This window comes from Mus caroli, chromosome 5 (assembly GCF_900094665.2).
Source record: "Mus caroli chromosome 5, CAROLI_EIJ_v1.1, whole genome shotgun sequence".
Taxonomy (NCBI): domain Eukaryota; kingdom Metazoa; phylum Chordata; class Mammalia; order Rodentia; family Muridae; genus Mus; species Mus caroli.
The window spans coordinates 100,150,858-100,167,679 of NC_034574.1; the positions used below are offsets into that span (position 1 = coordinate 100,150,858).

General features: G+C 44.5%; 1 protein-coding gene across 1 annotated transcript in view; it reads right to left on the reverse strand.

The window, feature by feature from the left end:
- The window catches only part of Tgfbr3 (transforming growth factor beta receptor 3), a 180,037-nt gene that overhangs the window by 143,505 nt on the left and 19,710 nt on the right, over positions 1 to 16,822 (reverse strand). Inside the window, exon 2 of the mRNA XM_021163025.2 lies at positions 13,754 to 13,914. Within this exon, the coding sequence (XP_021018684.1) occupies positions 13,754 to 13,820 (67 nt within the window). The 5' untranslated portion in view covers positions 13,821 to 13,914. The remainder of the gene's footprint in view (positions 1 to 13,753; positions 13,915 to 16,822) is intronic.

Below are 16,822 nucleotides of genomic sequence, written 5' to 3' on the forward strand. Positions count from 1 at the left end.
TGTCTGCTAATATGAATCTAGAGGTTTCTGGGCTTCATTAACAACACAAATGAAACTGGAGATTGTTTACTGCAGATGTATGGACTAACACACTGCCCCACTCCCCAGTGATGCCAGCCCCTCGCCCTTCTAACAGTATCAAAGCTGGCACCGTTTTACATTCAAACCACAAATACCTCCTTTAATAAATGTACAATAATAGTTAACAGGGTCACTGTTCAGCATGATGAAGTCTTCAAACACTCACACTCCGAAGGCAAATCTCTACCAAATCTCTTGGTCACAAATCCCAAAAACCTTCTGTGGAGTGAGCGAAATTTCACTGAAAATCTGAGGACCTGACGAAAGGGTGCAGCACTCAATACTTAGATGCTGAGACTGCTCCTAACGCTGATGTACAGTCCAAAGTACCAAGGATTCTCATTTTAACCACAGTGCAAGGATGCTGTGACCATCAGCAGGCTTAGTCCTGAGCCTTAGCTAAACACCATATTCCTTACAGTATTCCTTACAGAGAGTCTGTAGTTCCTATAACCTAGAGCAAAGCCATCCAGACCAGTGACCTTCCTTAGCAACCAGCCTTAGTTACCTGATCGTGAACTCATGCTCCTTCTAGCCATAGGGAATGTTAATGGCCATCATTCCTAATGAAGAATGCTTAACAGAGGGTGAAATTATAGCCCTAAATTAGGACCCTGGACCTAAGTTTAAGAAACATGTCTGAGGATTACCGTTCAGTTTGAACACACTGATGTCTTCCAAGTCTGAACTGCTGAGGGCCAAGGAGCCTCACTCACTCAGTGGTAGGGCACACGTTTAGTATTTAGTATGTGTGAGACACTGGAGGAAAGGCCTAGCACACACATACACACATACAAGAAAAGAAGAGGAAAAAACACCTACCAAAACAACAGTGTACGGCAGGATTTTTAAAAACCTAGTAAGATGGGTGTACCATATTCATGAACAGTAGAACAAACACAACAGACTGTGAACACTCGTCCATTTGCCGTCTCTCTCTCTCTCTCTCTCTCAACATGGACACACACACACACACACACACACACTCATATGTACTTAAATGTAAATAAACATGGTTATGTTCCAAGGCAGCTAAGTTAAAGTCTTTAAAAATAATAAAATAAAACTCAAGTGTTAGTCACAGCATCCTCTCACAGCTTACCTGGGATATGCTACCTGCTGGCATCACAACCCCCCCCCCCCAAAAAAGAAAGTAACGAAGCTGAAACAAACCAACCTTAAAAACAGGCAGGGACACAGAGCTGACACCAAAGTGCAGGCTCGGCACACGTGAGGCCATGGATTTAACCTACACACAACACACACCCATAGCAAAGTTAGCCACTTACCAACCTAAAGATTGCTCCTAAGCCGAAAGTTCTGAGAGCTTCTGTCTCATCAGACTCCATAAAGCTATCTGGGAAGGGCCTTCAGAAAGTGTTAAAAGTCTGGCACCTGGGGCCTGCCAGCTAGGGCACATCCTTGTGTTTTCAGGATAGGGGACCTCAAAGTAAACAAGGAGGCATCTGTGGGTGAGATCCCTCCACCAGCACTCGAGGCACTCGAGGAGGCGCTCATGAAAACACTCTCCTGAGGATCCGGGCTGCTTAATAAACAGACGTAGCACATCTTGTGCCTTTCTCAACTTCAGGACACTCTGACAATACCATGGGATGGCTCAGCATGGATCTCTGAAATGTCTCTTTAGAATTCTTTGCTTTTGAATCGTGTTAATAAAGTGCGATTTGGTCTGGAGTTTGTAGCTACTTACCCAAGCCTAGAAGAGCAGGTTGGGGGTGGGGGTGGGGCTGAGGGGTGGAGAGGAGACACTGCACCCTGTCAGGCAGAGTGAACACCAGACGTGGGTCTTAGAGTATTTCTGAGCCTGTTTTTAAACGGGGCTACAGCAGCTTTCTCATTTGCATGCACTCATTTGGCTCTCGGATAATCACCAAATTCTTACTGCTTTCTTCTACAACACTGACCTCAGAATCCACAGAAAATGGTGATCGCTGGCAAAGGCTTAGATCCCGCTCATCTTTAAGGGGCAGACACAAGGACGACTGATGGGGCTGAGTCTAGGGATTGTGATTCTGTAAGATACACTAAATGCACTGCCCAAAAGAAAAAAAGCACCAGCCTGCTTTTCCCTTCCCCCTGTATGGTCTACACCGAGCTTCCACTGGGACACGGAATTCCAAATTTAGGGGTTTTTAAATTTTTTTTGAAGTTTTAAACATCATTTTCCTTTACACTGGGCACTTAAATATTTTATTTTTTGCTGACTCCCCTAAATGGGGAGGGAGGTGCTAATTGACATGATGGGTGTTTGGGGGGGCAGGTATTTTTGGTAAGATAGCAGATTAAGGGCAGAGCCTTAGGCACGCTCGGTAAGTGTTCTAAACCCCTAAAAGCCTAACCCTGATGCTTTTGGACATTTAACACTGTGAACCTGAACTGCTTCAAGATCAAACTGCAGCTCCCTGCCTGTTCTGAGAGGCCCTCAGGAAGTGTTTATTTGGTTAATGAATGTTAAGTGATTGTATTTCTCTCACTAAACAGAAAGCACACACAACTTCCTAAGAGTGTCCTTTGGGCGGTCTGTTTCTGCCAGGGCCACAGAAGCTCTGTCACCCTGGAGCCTGAACAGCAAATTGGCCATTCAGGGAAGAATAAGGCCAAGTGTACTTCTCCACAAAGAACAGCTATGCCCCTCTTGGCCCAACTCCAAGAGGCAATTGAGCCTGAAGGTCGGGGCTAATCTCTTCAGGCCTCTCTGCCAACCCTCTCTGCAGGCTTCGGGTTTCCAGCATGTGCTTTGCAAATAATCTAACAATTAATTAGTGCTTTTGAATCTCTCCCCTATCATTAACAAACCACTGCCAGACAGCCTTTGATAGCATCCTCTAGAGCTAATTAAGCCTGGCAAACACAGGAGACAGGATTGTAGGGCTCCCACCAGAGCCACACTGAGACCCAACAGGTGACAAACAGCAGAGCTGTTCCTGTCAACCAAGAAGGTAGTAGGTGCTGGGGTCAGGCCCTGCTCTCCAGTTATATCATTAACAGGCCTGAAGTTCAAACAGTTCTTTCAAAAGAAAGGGTTTTTTGTTTGTCTGTTTGTTTTTCTGTTTGACATAGTTTCTAGGGCACATCCCCATAGAAACACACATTCACATCCCCTCTATACACTCACCCCTCAAAATTAAAGTTCAGTCAGCCTCTCTCTCTCTCTCTCTCTCTCTCTCTCTCTCTCTCTTCCTCCCCCTCCCTCTTTTTCCCCCTCTCTCTTCTGTCCCTCCCTTCCTCTTCTTCTCCCTCCCGCACAATGCAATATGTCCTCTTTCCCATAAGCACAGTTATGTGGGGAGTTTTTTTTAGTCTTCACTATCTAAGGCCACCCAGAAGTGTAGCCTGTTCCATATGCCAACAAGATAAACATATGTAGAGGAAGTCTTGAAGAAGGGGGTGGGAGCAGCAGGGGGCTGAAAGAGAAAATACTGAAGCATTCCTCTAAACTTCCCTAGTCAGTCTCAAACACAGAAAGGCTACCTCCTGGAGCTGTGGGATCCTCAGGGTTGTACTTGGTTATTCACAGGCCTTCTACTCCCTGGGATGAGGCTTAGGAAAGCAAATCAGAGCAAATCAGAACTCCTCCCTCTTCCCAAAGGCAACCTTTGACTGACAAGCATCACAGAATTGTCACCGCCCATTCAATGAGCAGATCACTCCCAAAGGTCGCTCCTTGTAGTAAGTGACCCTGGTTCCTACCATGTCTCAACACAGTAACTACAACCACAGAACAGTGTCCCAGAGTGCTCAGGGGACCACAAAAGCACACAAACTGTAGCTTAGATCCCCAGAATTCAGGTAAATGTTGCGTGGGCTCTGCTGCCCATCTGTGTTCCTAGCCTCTGAGGGTAGAGACAGGATTCACTGAGCAAGCTGGCCAACAAGGCCTATCAGCGAGCTCTGAGTTTGATTGAGAGACCTGATTGAGCAAGGAGGAAGAGTGATCGCAAAGGTGGGCAGTTCGTGACATCAAGCTTTGGCTTCCACTTGCACACTCACACACGCAAGACACACACACACATGTGCACACTTGCATACACATATGAAAACGGACAAAGAAGAAAATCCCCCTGATCATATTCTTTGGTTCGAGCACTCTGATGGCTCCATCTCCTGGACTGGAGTCATCACAGGGCCTAAAAGGCCCTCTACTATGCACAGCCCCAACATGACACACCAAACATATCCCCCACACACCAAGCTTTCCTCACTGTATGGTCAGTTCTCTGACTCACCCATCCCAGCACACATCTGGTCTGCTTGCCACCACCTGAGTACTTCGGGCCAGCTTCCATCTCAGGACCTTACCCGTCCTCCCTCCCTCTCTCCCTCTCTCTCTCTTCAGAGAGCCACTTAGCTCACTTCCTTCAGTTTTCTGCACAAAGGTCAAGTCAGTCAGGCCTTTCTTGATCACACCTATGGTATGCATTGGTGGATGGGTGAACGGATGGATGGGTGGGTGGTTGTGTGAGAGGAATGGGGTGGGTAAATGGATGTATGGATGTATGGATGGATATATGTGCTTTTGTATGATGAGCCTTGCACGTTGTATACCTAGAGTCTATCATGGAGCCCAAATTCTAACTTTAAAAAAACAAAAAAACAACAAAAAAAACCCCAGTATTTTGGGGTGATATTAGGAATAAAATACTGGGTCTAGTAAAATCTAGGCAAGTTCTTTCAAACTGAAATATTCTCTTCTCTTCTTCTCACTTCTTCTTTTCCTCCTTCCTTCTTCCTCCTACTTCTCCTCTTCCTCTTCCTCCTTCTCCTTCCAATGTTTTGGACAGGGTCTCATATTGCTAAGAATGACCTTAAACTCGTGACCCACCCTCCACCCGTGAGGTTGGGGATCACAGGCATACAGCACTTGGATGGTTTTAGTCATTAGCACGACTGTTGTTTCTGCTGTTTCTCCCTGCTCCAGACATGATTCATAAGATCAAGTACTCTTGGGTATGTGGTTTTTCTTTCCCTATTCTACCTCCAACACCTGGAATAGTGTATGAAATCAGTAAGCACTCAATAAATGCTGGCTAAATACAGCAATTGACTAGCACTGTAAGCAGTTTGCTAGGTAAAAAGAATAGGGACAAAAGCAGTGACTCCTAAGAACCTAACCCCCACCTCCCCCCACCCCACCCCATCCCTGCCATGTCGTGCCTTGGAAGCCAAGCAAAACCCTGAGGTACAGCAGGTTACTTGGTCTAATGACAAGATCATGGGTCGTATCAAAATCACAGTGGATTTTGTTTAAAGTGAATGTAAAATGATGAACAAGTCCCCCTTCCACGTGAAAAGACTCAGAGCCAGCTGCGGGCTAAGCGGCATTCACTGCACCACACAGTATGCATTGCTGCTGAAGTATCAAGGATCAGTTGTCTAAGTTCCTGTATAAACAACTATGGCCAACTATAAACTTAGCAATTATACAGCTGTCTGGGAATACACAGATAGCTGTGTCCTAGAGAGAATGTTTAATCACTCTTCATAAAACAGCCTGCCATTGGAATCCTAAAATAATTCAAATAATCAGAAATCTAGAGCAGTGTAGCAATTACACAACCTGGGCTACAGATGCAAAAGAGAAAAAAATGCATTTGCTGAGGGGTCTGGCATCCGATCTGTGGACAATCTCATTCACTGTCCTGTTAGCCATCTGCCCTTCCTAGTCAGTGTATATATCTAGTTACCTGAATCAAAGGCTGTTGGTAAATTTCCCTGAAAATACATACACACATGTATATACATAGATATATCCTTTTATTTAATAGCTATCACAACACACCCTATACAAACATACCCCATATATACATATACACACAATACACACACCAGACACACACACACACACTGAAATGCAGAAGAATCCTTGAGAAATGACTACTCATGTGTGTGTGTGTGTGTGTGTGTGTGTGTGTGTTGTTTCTGTGCAAAAAAAACCTAAAAGGGAATTAGAGAAAGTGATATTTCATCGCCTGTGAATGTATACAGTATCACAGAGAACGCAGCCCAAATGCAGACCACTGCAGCCATTCCAGCTCTTTTTCAAAAACACTAATTTGCTCTTTGGAATAGATGGGCCATCATAGGCAGGGCAGTGAAATGGTTCATCATGCAAAGAACCTGCCACCAAGCCTGATGACCAGAGCTCAATTGTCAAGACCCATATGGACTCCCCCAAGCAGACTTCTGACTTACACATGTATGCTGTGGTACACACATGTACACACACACACACACACTACACCAAATAAATACAATTAAAAATAGAATAAACATAAAATTTAGTGCTCTGATGATGGCTGGTACTTCATTGACAGCAGGCTTTCTCTATATATCAAAAAGAAATATTAAACACAAAAGTAAAGAATTAAAGACAAAAATAACTACAGGCTATCCTAGTTATGTGTCTTTGGCTATGAAGACCAAGGCAACTTATAGAAGAAAGTTCTATATCTTCTACTGGAGCTGATGCTTTACATCCTTAGCCACAAGCAAGAGGCAGTGGCTGGGAATGGTGTGGACATTTGAAACCTCAAAGCCTGTTCCCAAAGGCACAGCTCCTCCAACAAGGCCACACCTCCTAATCCTTGCCAAACAGCTTCACCAATTGCTGACCAAATATCCAAATATATGAGTCTATGGGTGTTGTTCTCATTCAAACCACCAAAGGTACCAAATCAACTCCTGTGTCCCAAGACCTCAAGGCTGGCAAGAGAAGTTAGTTCTCACTCTGTTGTGAAGCTTTAAGATTATAACCCAACCCTTGATCCTTTTGGCTGCTGTTGGCTATTTCTGTATTTGTTGTTGTTGTTGTTGTTTTGTGGTGGCCTTGGGTTAGATAGTTGATTGTTTCCCATTCTGAAATCCATGACCCATTGATGCAAAATCTAGAGCATTTAGAGGATAAATGGGTAAAGAAAATGAGGCGGGCTGGTGAGATGGCTCAATGGGTAAGAGCACCCGACTGCTCTTCCAAAGGTCCAGAGTTCAAATCCCAGCATCCACATGGCTCACAACCATCCGTAACGAGATCTGGCGCCCTCTTCTGGAGTGTCTGAAGACAGCTACAGTGTACTTACATATAATAAAAAAAACTTTAAAAAAAAAAAAAAAGAAAATGAGGCACATGACCTAGTGGAGGATCACACAGCCCCCCAGCCTCAAAGAAAGAAATCCCCTCAGACCTACAGCACAGATAAAACTGGAGAGTGTTAAGTGAAATAAGCAAGACAGGAAATGAAAGATACTGCATGATCTCACTCATGTGCAGAACCTCAAAGGATCAAGCACATAGAAACAAGAATCAAATACATAGAAACAGAGAATCAAACCCTGGTTGCCTGAGGCTGAGATGGAGGCGGTGAAGACTGTGGAGAGATTAGTCAAATGATAAAAAGTCTTGGGAGGAAAAGGCTTGAGATCTCCAAAGTATCATGGAGGCTGTAAGTCAGTGATAATGTACTAAGGACATGAAATGCTGAGGCGGGGCCAGGAGAGTACTCCATCCAGGCCACTGAGTCTCTTGCTGCCCGACCAGACAATCTGAGTCTGATCCCTAGAATTCACTTGATAGAAAATGAGAATCAATTCTGAAAAGTTGTCTACAGATCACAGTGAACTGTGCACATACACACGTGCTCTCGCATGCAGACACACACACATGTATTACTTTTTTTAATTGCTGAGAGTAAGTTCTAAGTGTTCTTACGACAGACAAACAAAAGTGGTAAATATAGAGCCCAGCAAGATGGCTCAGTGGGTAGAGGCACTTGCTGCCAAGCCTAATGAAATAAGTTCTATCTCCAGGTAGCATAGGATGGAAGGAAAGACCTGGATCTCACAAGCTGTCCATTGACCTTCACACACCAATCATGGCCTGTATACCCATACACAGTAATAGATCAATTAGGATTTTTAAAAGACATCTCCTAATATAAACACATAAAATATTTATATATTAAAATGTCATATTGGACCCCACAAACCTATCTTTATTGTCAACTAAAAAAATAAACTGAGTATCAATGTCTTTGGGACAGCATACTCTAGTATTCTTGGTTTTGCTAGTTTTTTTGTTTTTTTTGGGGGGGGGGGGTTGTTGTTGTTTGAGATGGTGTCATGTAGTCAGCTAGCCTTAGCCTTGAATTTGTCATAGTTGATCCATTTGTAACATGGGTTAAAATATTGGCCATAGAGGCTGTGGCAAAGACAGCAGCAGTGACAAATGTTGAATGCCAAGATCACGCACTTTCTGTAAGGATTAAATGAACAGATCTATGTCTTGGGCCCAGGAAAGCAGCAGGCTTCAGTTAGGAGAAGTGAGGTGCCCTGTGTGTGTGTGTGTGTGTGTGTGTGTGTATGTGTGTGTGTCGGGGGGGGGGGTAATGGGGAGGGGCATTGTAACACATGGTACCACAGGTTGTCTGTGTTTGAGTTCTACTTGGACGGAGAACTGAATCAATCTTTCGAAATCACTCAGTCTAAGCCCCAACATTCTCACTTTAGAAATGAAGAGACCAAGACCTACGCATCTGAGGCTGCTGGAGGTTCCAATGAAATGGGAGGTACAGACGCCATCCTGAAAAAAACCCGGCAGCTCCCGGGAGGGTCTAATTATTAGTTTAGATGCTCTCCAAGCTCCAGCTTGGCCCAGCTAGTATCTCAGCTTGCTGTCTGTCACCAGGATACCGGACTTCAAAGCTTGCTCAGCAGGAAAGCAGTGTAGATGAAAATCATCTCTGCTTCCCCGTGGACTGCACCTGGAATTCCAGGTGCATCCAAATGGAAATGAGAAGAAGTGTGTGTCCAGGTCGTGGGCAAGCTTCCAAGAGGACACACCTGGACACCACATCAAGTCAGGAATGAAGAAGCCCCTGGCACCACAACAGGGGAGGCTTTGCAGAACTCACCTCAAAGACCTCTCCTGACCTGGCGCACGCCTGCCAGCAAACACAGCCAAGGCCCTGTCTTCTAGCCAAACTGATTTCCCTAAATTCTCTCTGCATGCCTTTTCCTCATTACTAGGACAAGGGAGACACAGTCCTGCTGGTCACTGGCAGACCTCAGAAGCAACAACCACTATTGTTTTTAGAGATGTGTAGTCGTCTTTAAAGTGAAAGCAGACTTGAGCTTGTGGGACAAGCATTAGTTTTCGAGCTTCTTGCTTTCCTGATGTTAGATCACAGGATGTACAATAAGGGGCCAGTCAACAGCCTGTGGTAATTTCTAATAAAAAGGCACCCTGCTTCTTACATGGTATATCTTTCAAGAGCAGAGCCCTCACTTCCACAATGCCATGTAATACAAAGTAGAGAAAGACTTGGGGGATAAAGGATGGATAGTTTTTTCCAAACCAGTTGGTAACCTGAGTCATGGCTGGCTGCCACCTGCCTGCTTCACCTTGCTCTTCCCCAACACAAGCAGAGAGGGAAAGATTTCTACGGAAGGGCCTGCCAAGCCCATGGGGTAAACACACAAACCCTGCTGTGCCTTGCATGCTTGCCCTGTCCTATGAAAAGCCCATACAAGCCATTTTTACCACGTTCATCCTGCCTGCTCTCCAGCAGTCTTGGGATATGGCCACGAGGTCCTTTGTGTGAAATGAAAATGAAGACAACCAAAGTCATTATGTCTCTCTGGGCCCATGCCACTCAGGTACTCCTCACCTGGTACTTAATCAAGCTAAGAGTTTCATTCATTCCACATGTGGGCTCTCCTCCTGGGGCACCCCAATAGGGCAGCAATGGGTTGCATTTCACTGCCAAATACCTAGGCTCAAGTGCCTAGTTTCCCACTCGGAAGTCACAGGACTTTGCACAAATCATTAACTAAGCTGAGGCTCGGTTTCTTATTTGAAAATGATCATGGGTTGTCTTAATAACACACACATACACAGGAACAGACACACACAGGCATACACACACACACACACACACACACTAACCTGCAGCCCTCCTGCCTGGAAACCAGCTGTATTCTCAGCTTTAGGGAGAGGGTAGGAGATGCTTAGATTCTTAGCTTAAGCAGGGTATGCCTCTCACCTCAGAGGACTGAAGAACAGCAGGCCCAAAGCACAAAATGAAATCCAAAGCTCTGCTCTAATACTCAATGTCCCCAGAGTCCACTCCCCTCCTCCATTCCCAAACGAGCCTTGCTTTATGCCCATAAAATTTTCAGAGAGTCTTCTCGCCAGAAGACAGAGGCCATGCTCAAGGGAAACCCATCACCACTTTCTCAAGCACATTTCCGGCACGGGCCTTGGTACACACCGGTAATCCCAGCACTCGGTGACAGAGACCAGCAGATCTCTGTGAGGCTGAGGCCTGCCTGGTCTAATACAGTGAGTTCCAGGACAGCCAAAGCTTTCAGAGTAAGACTGTTTCAAAACAGTAGCAACAAAAGGAAGCCAAACAAAAGCAAATGCCCTCAACATTCTCTTAATATAGGAACAAAAAGGCTCAGTCACCAAACTTAAAGTAATCTATGTGCTGCTAACTCTGCTGCTCCTTAGCTGGGTGGCCCTTGAAGGAACAGCTACTCTTTCTGCAGTTCTGTTCCCTCACCTAAGAATTATGGGTAATCACGGTATTCACATTGTTCTGGAAATGGTGGCGCACACTTTAATCCCAACACTTGGGAGGCAGAGGCAGGCGAATTTCTGAGTTCGAGGCCAGCCTGGTCTACAAAGTGAGTTCCAGGACAGCTAGGGCTATACAAAAAAACCCTGTCTCAAAGAAGAAAAAGAAAGAAAGAAAGAGAGAGAGAGAGAGAGGAAAGAAAGAAAGAAAGAAAGAAAGAAAGAAAGAAAGAAAGAAAAGCACTGAGGGGTGGGGCTTAGCAATACAGTAAAATCACTCTATAAGTTTTCATTATTATGATCTTCTTGAAGTTCAACTCAGCCAGAATACCCCAAGAAACATTTTGGGAAGTAAACTGAGTCTATTTCACACACTATTGAAAGGGGTTGGTATGCGGCCCAGTCAGTGCTTGCCTAACATGTTGGAGGTCCCTAGCATCATATAAATTGGCCATAAGGACACGCGTCAATAACTTCAGCACTCTAAAGCCAGAGGCACGAAGATCAGCAGTTCAAGGTCATCCTCAGCTGCTGGAAAACTTGAGGGACAGAGAAGCAAGCTGGCATACATCAGCACAGGCAAGAACTGTTTCTCCTCCATTCATTCGCCCTTACTGGGTTGCACAAAAATGACACCACCTAATGAACTTCTACACTTAAAAAGCTTTCCTACGGGTTAGCACCCAGTCAGTAAAATGTTTGTCTTGCAAGCATGATGACCTTAGTTCAATGCCCCCCAGAACCCACATTTTAAAAGCTGAATGTGGCTCGGCTGTAATCTCACCAATGTCAAGTAAGAGTGGAGGTGGGGAGGGCAGGCTGGAGAGATGGCTCAGTGGTTAAGAACACTGACTGCTCTTCCAGAGGTCCTGAATTCAATTCCCAGCAACCACATGGTGGTGGCTCACAAACATCTGTAATGGGGTCTGGTGCCCTCTTCTGGTGTGTCTGAAGAGAGCGTTGGTGGTATACTCATATGCATTAAAAAAATAAATAAATCTTAAAAAAAATAAATAGAGTCAGATGGGTGTCCTGGGCTCACTTGGATTGCCAATCTACCTACTTGATGAGTTCTGGGCCACTGAGAGACCTGTCTCAGCAAAAGGGCACCGAGCCTGAAAAGAGACGCCTGGATTGTCCTCTGGCCTACATACACACATACATGCTAATGCACGCTCATACATGCACGCTCATGCACGCTCATGCATACGCGCACACACACACACACACCATAAAAACAGAAGAGGCACCCACCCCTCTGCTTTCCTACCAGGTGCCCTGTGAGTCTACAAAATCTGTGGCTCTATTGTATTTTCTACTTTTGCAAAGCTTTGGGTATATATGAGACTAAGTGTATATATTTCTTCTTTTTCTTTCTCCCCCATCCCCCTTTTATGTTCTGAAAGAGAAAGGAAGGTGTTTGGCAAGAGTGATTCACTGTCAAAACTACCAAGGCTGCACAAGCTGTCACGCTCACGGCTTTCCCATGGAGCGGCTCTCTGTGATGTGACATCAGTAAGAGCAGAACCCCTGTGTCAAGACCCCAGGTGCAGTTCGACACCTTATCACAGCGAGTGTGCCTCCTCTTGCCCACTGCTTGATCCATTTTAACATTAAGACTCATTTTTGCTGAGCATGCTGGCATAGATCTTGAATCCTTCTACTCAGGAGGCAGAGGTAGGTGGGACTCTGTGTGTTCCAGGATAGCCTGGGCTACATAGAGAGACCCTATCTCAAAAAAAAAAAAAAAAAAAAAAAAAAAAAAAAAAAAAAAGAGAAAGAAAGAAAAGATCCATTTTATTGCATACCCTGAAAGGCAAACAACTCTTCAACAGTGACACAAAATGAAACTGCTGACAGAGAGCCACACAGACAGAGCGGGCAGTTCAAGTTCACACACTGGCATTTAAAACAACAATAGAAAGAAGGAAAAAAAAACAATAAAAAACATTAAGAACTTTCTTTCAAAATGTCTACAGTGGTTGGGGGTAGCATTCTGATCTCCAGTCTCACACATCTTTCTACCAACTGGCCTTCCCACAGTCTGTCTGCACAGTCCCTGTCTGCCTCCGGAAGCCTCCGTGGTCAGATGTTATCTTCCACCCACCACACAAAATGCAAAATGTAAAAATCTGGATCCTCTACACAACTTCGTGTAAATGAACTATGTGTCTCCATATCTCATTTTATCTCCTACAAAATGGCACACTTCTCTCAGAGTTTTGATTACCAGAGCTTATTGAACTATTTTGTTCATGTTTATATACGATATATACCAGAGGCTGGCTGGAGTACACGTTTAGGTCGGTGCTGTCCTTGTTGAGAACTGCCCGTTTCCAGAACTAATACAATGAATTGCTTTTATATAGCTCATTACAGAACAAGTGCACACAATGATAAAATAGAGCGAATTAACCTTCCAAATGTGTTAAATGATGACACCCCTAACACTCCCCCAAAGCGTTGCCCTTACATTCTGACAGCCTCTGGGAAATATAAGCTAGCTTGCTCGCTCTCTCTCTCTCTCTCTCTCTCTCTCTCTCTCTCTCTCTCTCTTTCCTTCAGTGCTGAAGCTGGTACTGACAGCCTACTTCTCAGACCCTCTCTCTGTGCCTTAAAGCATGCTTATTAATATGTCTGAAGCAGCTGAAACTAGACGCCTCCCTTCCCCAAATCTCACGATAAGAATATTACCTCTATATCAAAAGATCTATTTATTTTATAAAAACATTCTTTTAAGAGAATAAAAAGACCCTTACAATTCTTATTTTGCTCTTAACTATGCCTGTAACAAAATTCAAATGGGGCTCTTTGTTATCTGCCTACCTCAACAGAGGTTAGCTGGGTCCCGTGTCATGACATTAGAATGTCTAGCCCCAGCCTAGTAAACTACAACACAGGAAAACATATTATGTGTCAGTATGATAGTCAAATATTTTATTTACCTAAATAACATAAATATTCACATTTTACATAAGATAATATGGACTAAATATTTTTAGCCAAAGAGACTGAGGGGGGAAGGAAATGGGAATTCAAGAGAAGGTTAAGAGCCTCCCAATTGAGAAGGCACATTACCTGCGGTGGCCAGGCAGGCGCTCATCAGGACAAATACAGGGACCATGTGGTGGGATGTCACTGCCATCTCTCCAACAAACAGCCTTTGGTTCTTCAGCTGGAAGGCAAGCGTGACAAGTCGGGTGTGGCCTTAAGATCCTTCTCTGCAATGTTCAACTTGCCTAGAAAAATAAACAAATTTCAATGAGAAAACAGTGTTGAAATTTCACAAATGAGCACACATGTCATATGTAAAAAGTTAAATGGAGAATTTCTGAAAAGTATTGAAGAGAAACAATTTGTCCTGAAAAAGACCGGGGCAGCCCTCAGGCAAATTAGGGCCAACAGTGACTGTTAACAAAAACTCTCATGGAGAGTAGTTTTAAAAGTGATAAAAGTGACATGGTTATACTTCACATACTAAACATGAGGCAGGGGCTCACTATGTTTCCCAGGGCTAGTCCAACATTCTTGGGTTCAAGTCCCTCCTACTTCAACCTCCCTGAATGGCTAGCATCACAGGAATGTACCAACACACTCAAGTAGATCTTTGGTTCTGTGTGGAGTTTTTAGGACCGTGACAGACACGCCAGGCAGACACCTGTCATATCAGCAGTAACAATGTACACAGTCAGGGACACTGGACATGCAGTGCCAAGAGCCAGCAAGCAGAAATAGTTCTTAGAGACTGAGCCTCACCATGGCAAGGTTACCACTAAGATCAACTTCAATTGCACTGAGAGTCAATCTGTGGAGAGAAACAAAAAACAAAAAAAGAACAGAAAGCACAAAGCTCATATTTCACCTCTTCACCTCTTTACCAATATGAAAAAGGAGAAAAGGCTTTGCTGCTTCTCCGCCACATTGAGGAAAAACTCAGTCCTGGGCCATGTGATCCAGAAGCCTCTTTCTAACCATTTCTGGTTCCTGTCTAGAGCTCTGTCAAGGCTGTATTGCTGTTGCTTTACGTGTGTGTGTGTGTGTGTGTGTGTGTGTGTGTGTGGTGGATCTCTGTGTCTGGATCTGTGTGTGTCTGGGTCTGTGTGTGAGTGTGGTTTGTTTGAGGCAAGGGCTCACTGTAGTCCTGGTAGGTCTGTACTCACTCTGTAGAACAGGCTGGCCACAAATTCACAGAGATCCCCCTGCCTCTGACCCCTGAGTTCTGGAATTAAAGGTGTGGCCGTCATCTAGCTGAGATTTGTGATTGATATGTGTATTGGGGGAAGGGAGGTTGTTGCTTTGTTTGAGACAGTTGAAATATATGTATGTATGTGTGAGAGAGAGACAGAGATGCAGAGGGAGAAAGAGAGACAGACAGACAGAGAGAGAGAGAGCTCAGGTTTAGAAGGTGCCACACATATAATACACTATCAATCAAAAAATATCAGCTATTTTGATCACTACCTCATTCTCTTTGAGGTCTTCTCACTGATAACTGAAAAGATCGGAGTGTGGTGGCCATTCATGTAATTCTTAGCTCCTGCCCAACAAGTTTTGTGCATTGCCACAGGGAGAAAGAAGTCAAGGTCAAGGGAGAGCAAAGTTACCAGCAATGCTGACAAGTTAGACAATTTATTTGAAAGCCACAAAATTTACTTCAGCTAACCCCTGGAAGCCTCGCCTTTCTCTCACCATCAGATAAATAGAAATATCTTTTTGCTTAAGAACTCAACAACAACACTAAGAGTTTGTCTCCAGTTTTTCCTCTTCAAAAATTAGATTTCCTAAATGGGTTAATAAGCTGGAGAGTTTGCTTCCAGTTTTTTTCTTCAAAAATTAGATTTCCTAAACGGGTTAATAAAGAGAAATCTTTCTGAAAGAATATACCATTTCAACAAACACCAACAGAAATCTTACTAAAGCAAAGACCCATAAGGAGCACTCAGGATGGTTTACAGGAGGATTTTTATGGAGCAAATAACCACAGGCAGCACAGGACGCGTGTCACCTCTGCTCACATCTGTGCAGGGCCTGTGGGGCTGCGCTGCAATAATCCAGGAGCTTACACCAGTTCTGAAGGAACCATGGAAAGAAAGGCAAATGGTCCTATTAAAAATACGGCCTGCAAATTGCTGACAAGAATATTGGGCAATTATATAATTATTATATAATCGAGCCAAGCTAAACAGTTTGATGCCCAAAGGCAACCACAGCAAGTTCACTCCGGATCTCAAGACATCTCCGAGGAAGTGCAGGACAAGTTGAGACTCCACACAGCTGTGGTGAACAAAGACGGAGCTTCTTTGAGCTGAAGCCCCTCTTTATGAGAACTTGTTCGAAAAGAAAGCAAACTGCGAGGGGGTTTTTTGTCTAATCTCCCCAGTGTGCTGACAGAGTTCTAGGGCCTGGGAGGACAGAAAAGGAATCCCAGGGGTCCCACCTGGCTGATGTCCAGCCAAGACTACAGACCAGAGCTGTGGCATGACTCAGGAATTCAGCCCCTCAGCCGAATGCTGGGTGGAGCCAGGCCTCCATAACTGTGTAGCTCTGAAATAAAACCAGAAAACACCAACTCCTCTTTCCCGTGAGGTTCTGTCATATTTATTCACTTAGCTGCTGACCCGCCTTGACATCATTGACTCTCTTTGGGCTCATGAGCTGTATGAGTGCATGGGTAGATCCACTGAGACCCTGGAACAATCTGGAGGCTACTGCAGAGTGATCTCTTTGCTCACCACCCAAAGCTTCACAGCAGTGTGCTCCAACGACAGGGGATGTGAGTGTTTAGCACCACAAATTAGCAGAAGAAAACAGGGGGAGAGTCGCAGGTTAAAAACAAAGAAGAATGTGCCGCTAAGTCTGTTGATTTCAGAGCATGCTGTGTTTACTTCTGAGACCATTAATCAGAGCTGGCTGCTGCACATTCCTGAGATCCAGCAAAGCATTTGGGTAAATACAGGGATTAGCTGAGGAAAGCCTACTCAACCAAATACTTGACAGCACCACGAATCTAGACCCATGCTCCAAAGGAGCTACTTAGAAAAGCCTAGACTAAGTAAGGAGTGTGTGTGTGTATGTGTGTGTGTGTTTGTGTGCGTGTTTGTTTGTCTGTCTGTGTGGTGTGTGTCTGTCTGTGTGTATCTGTGTATA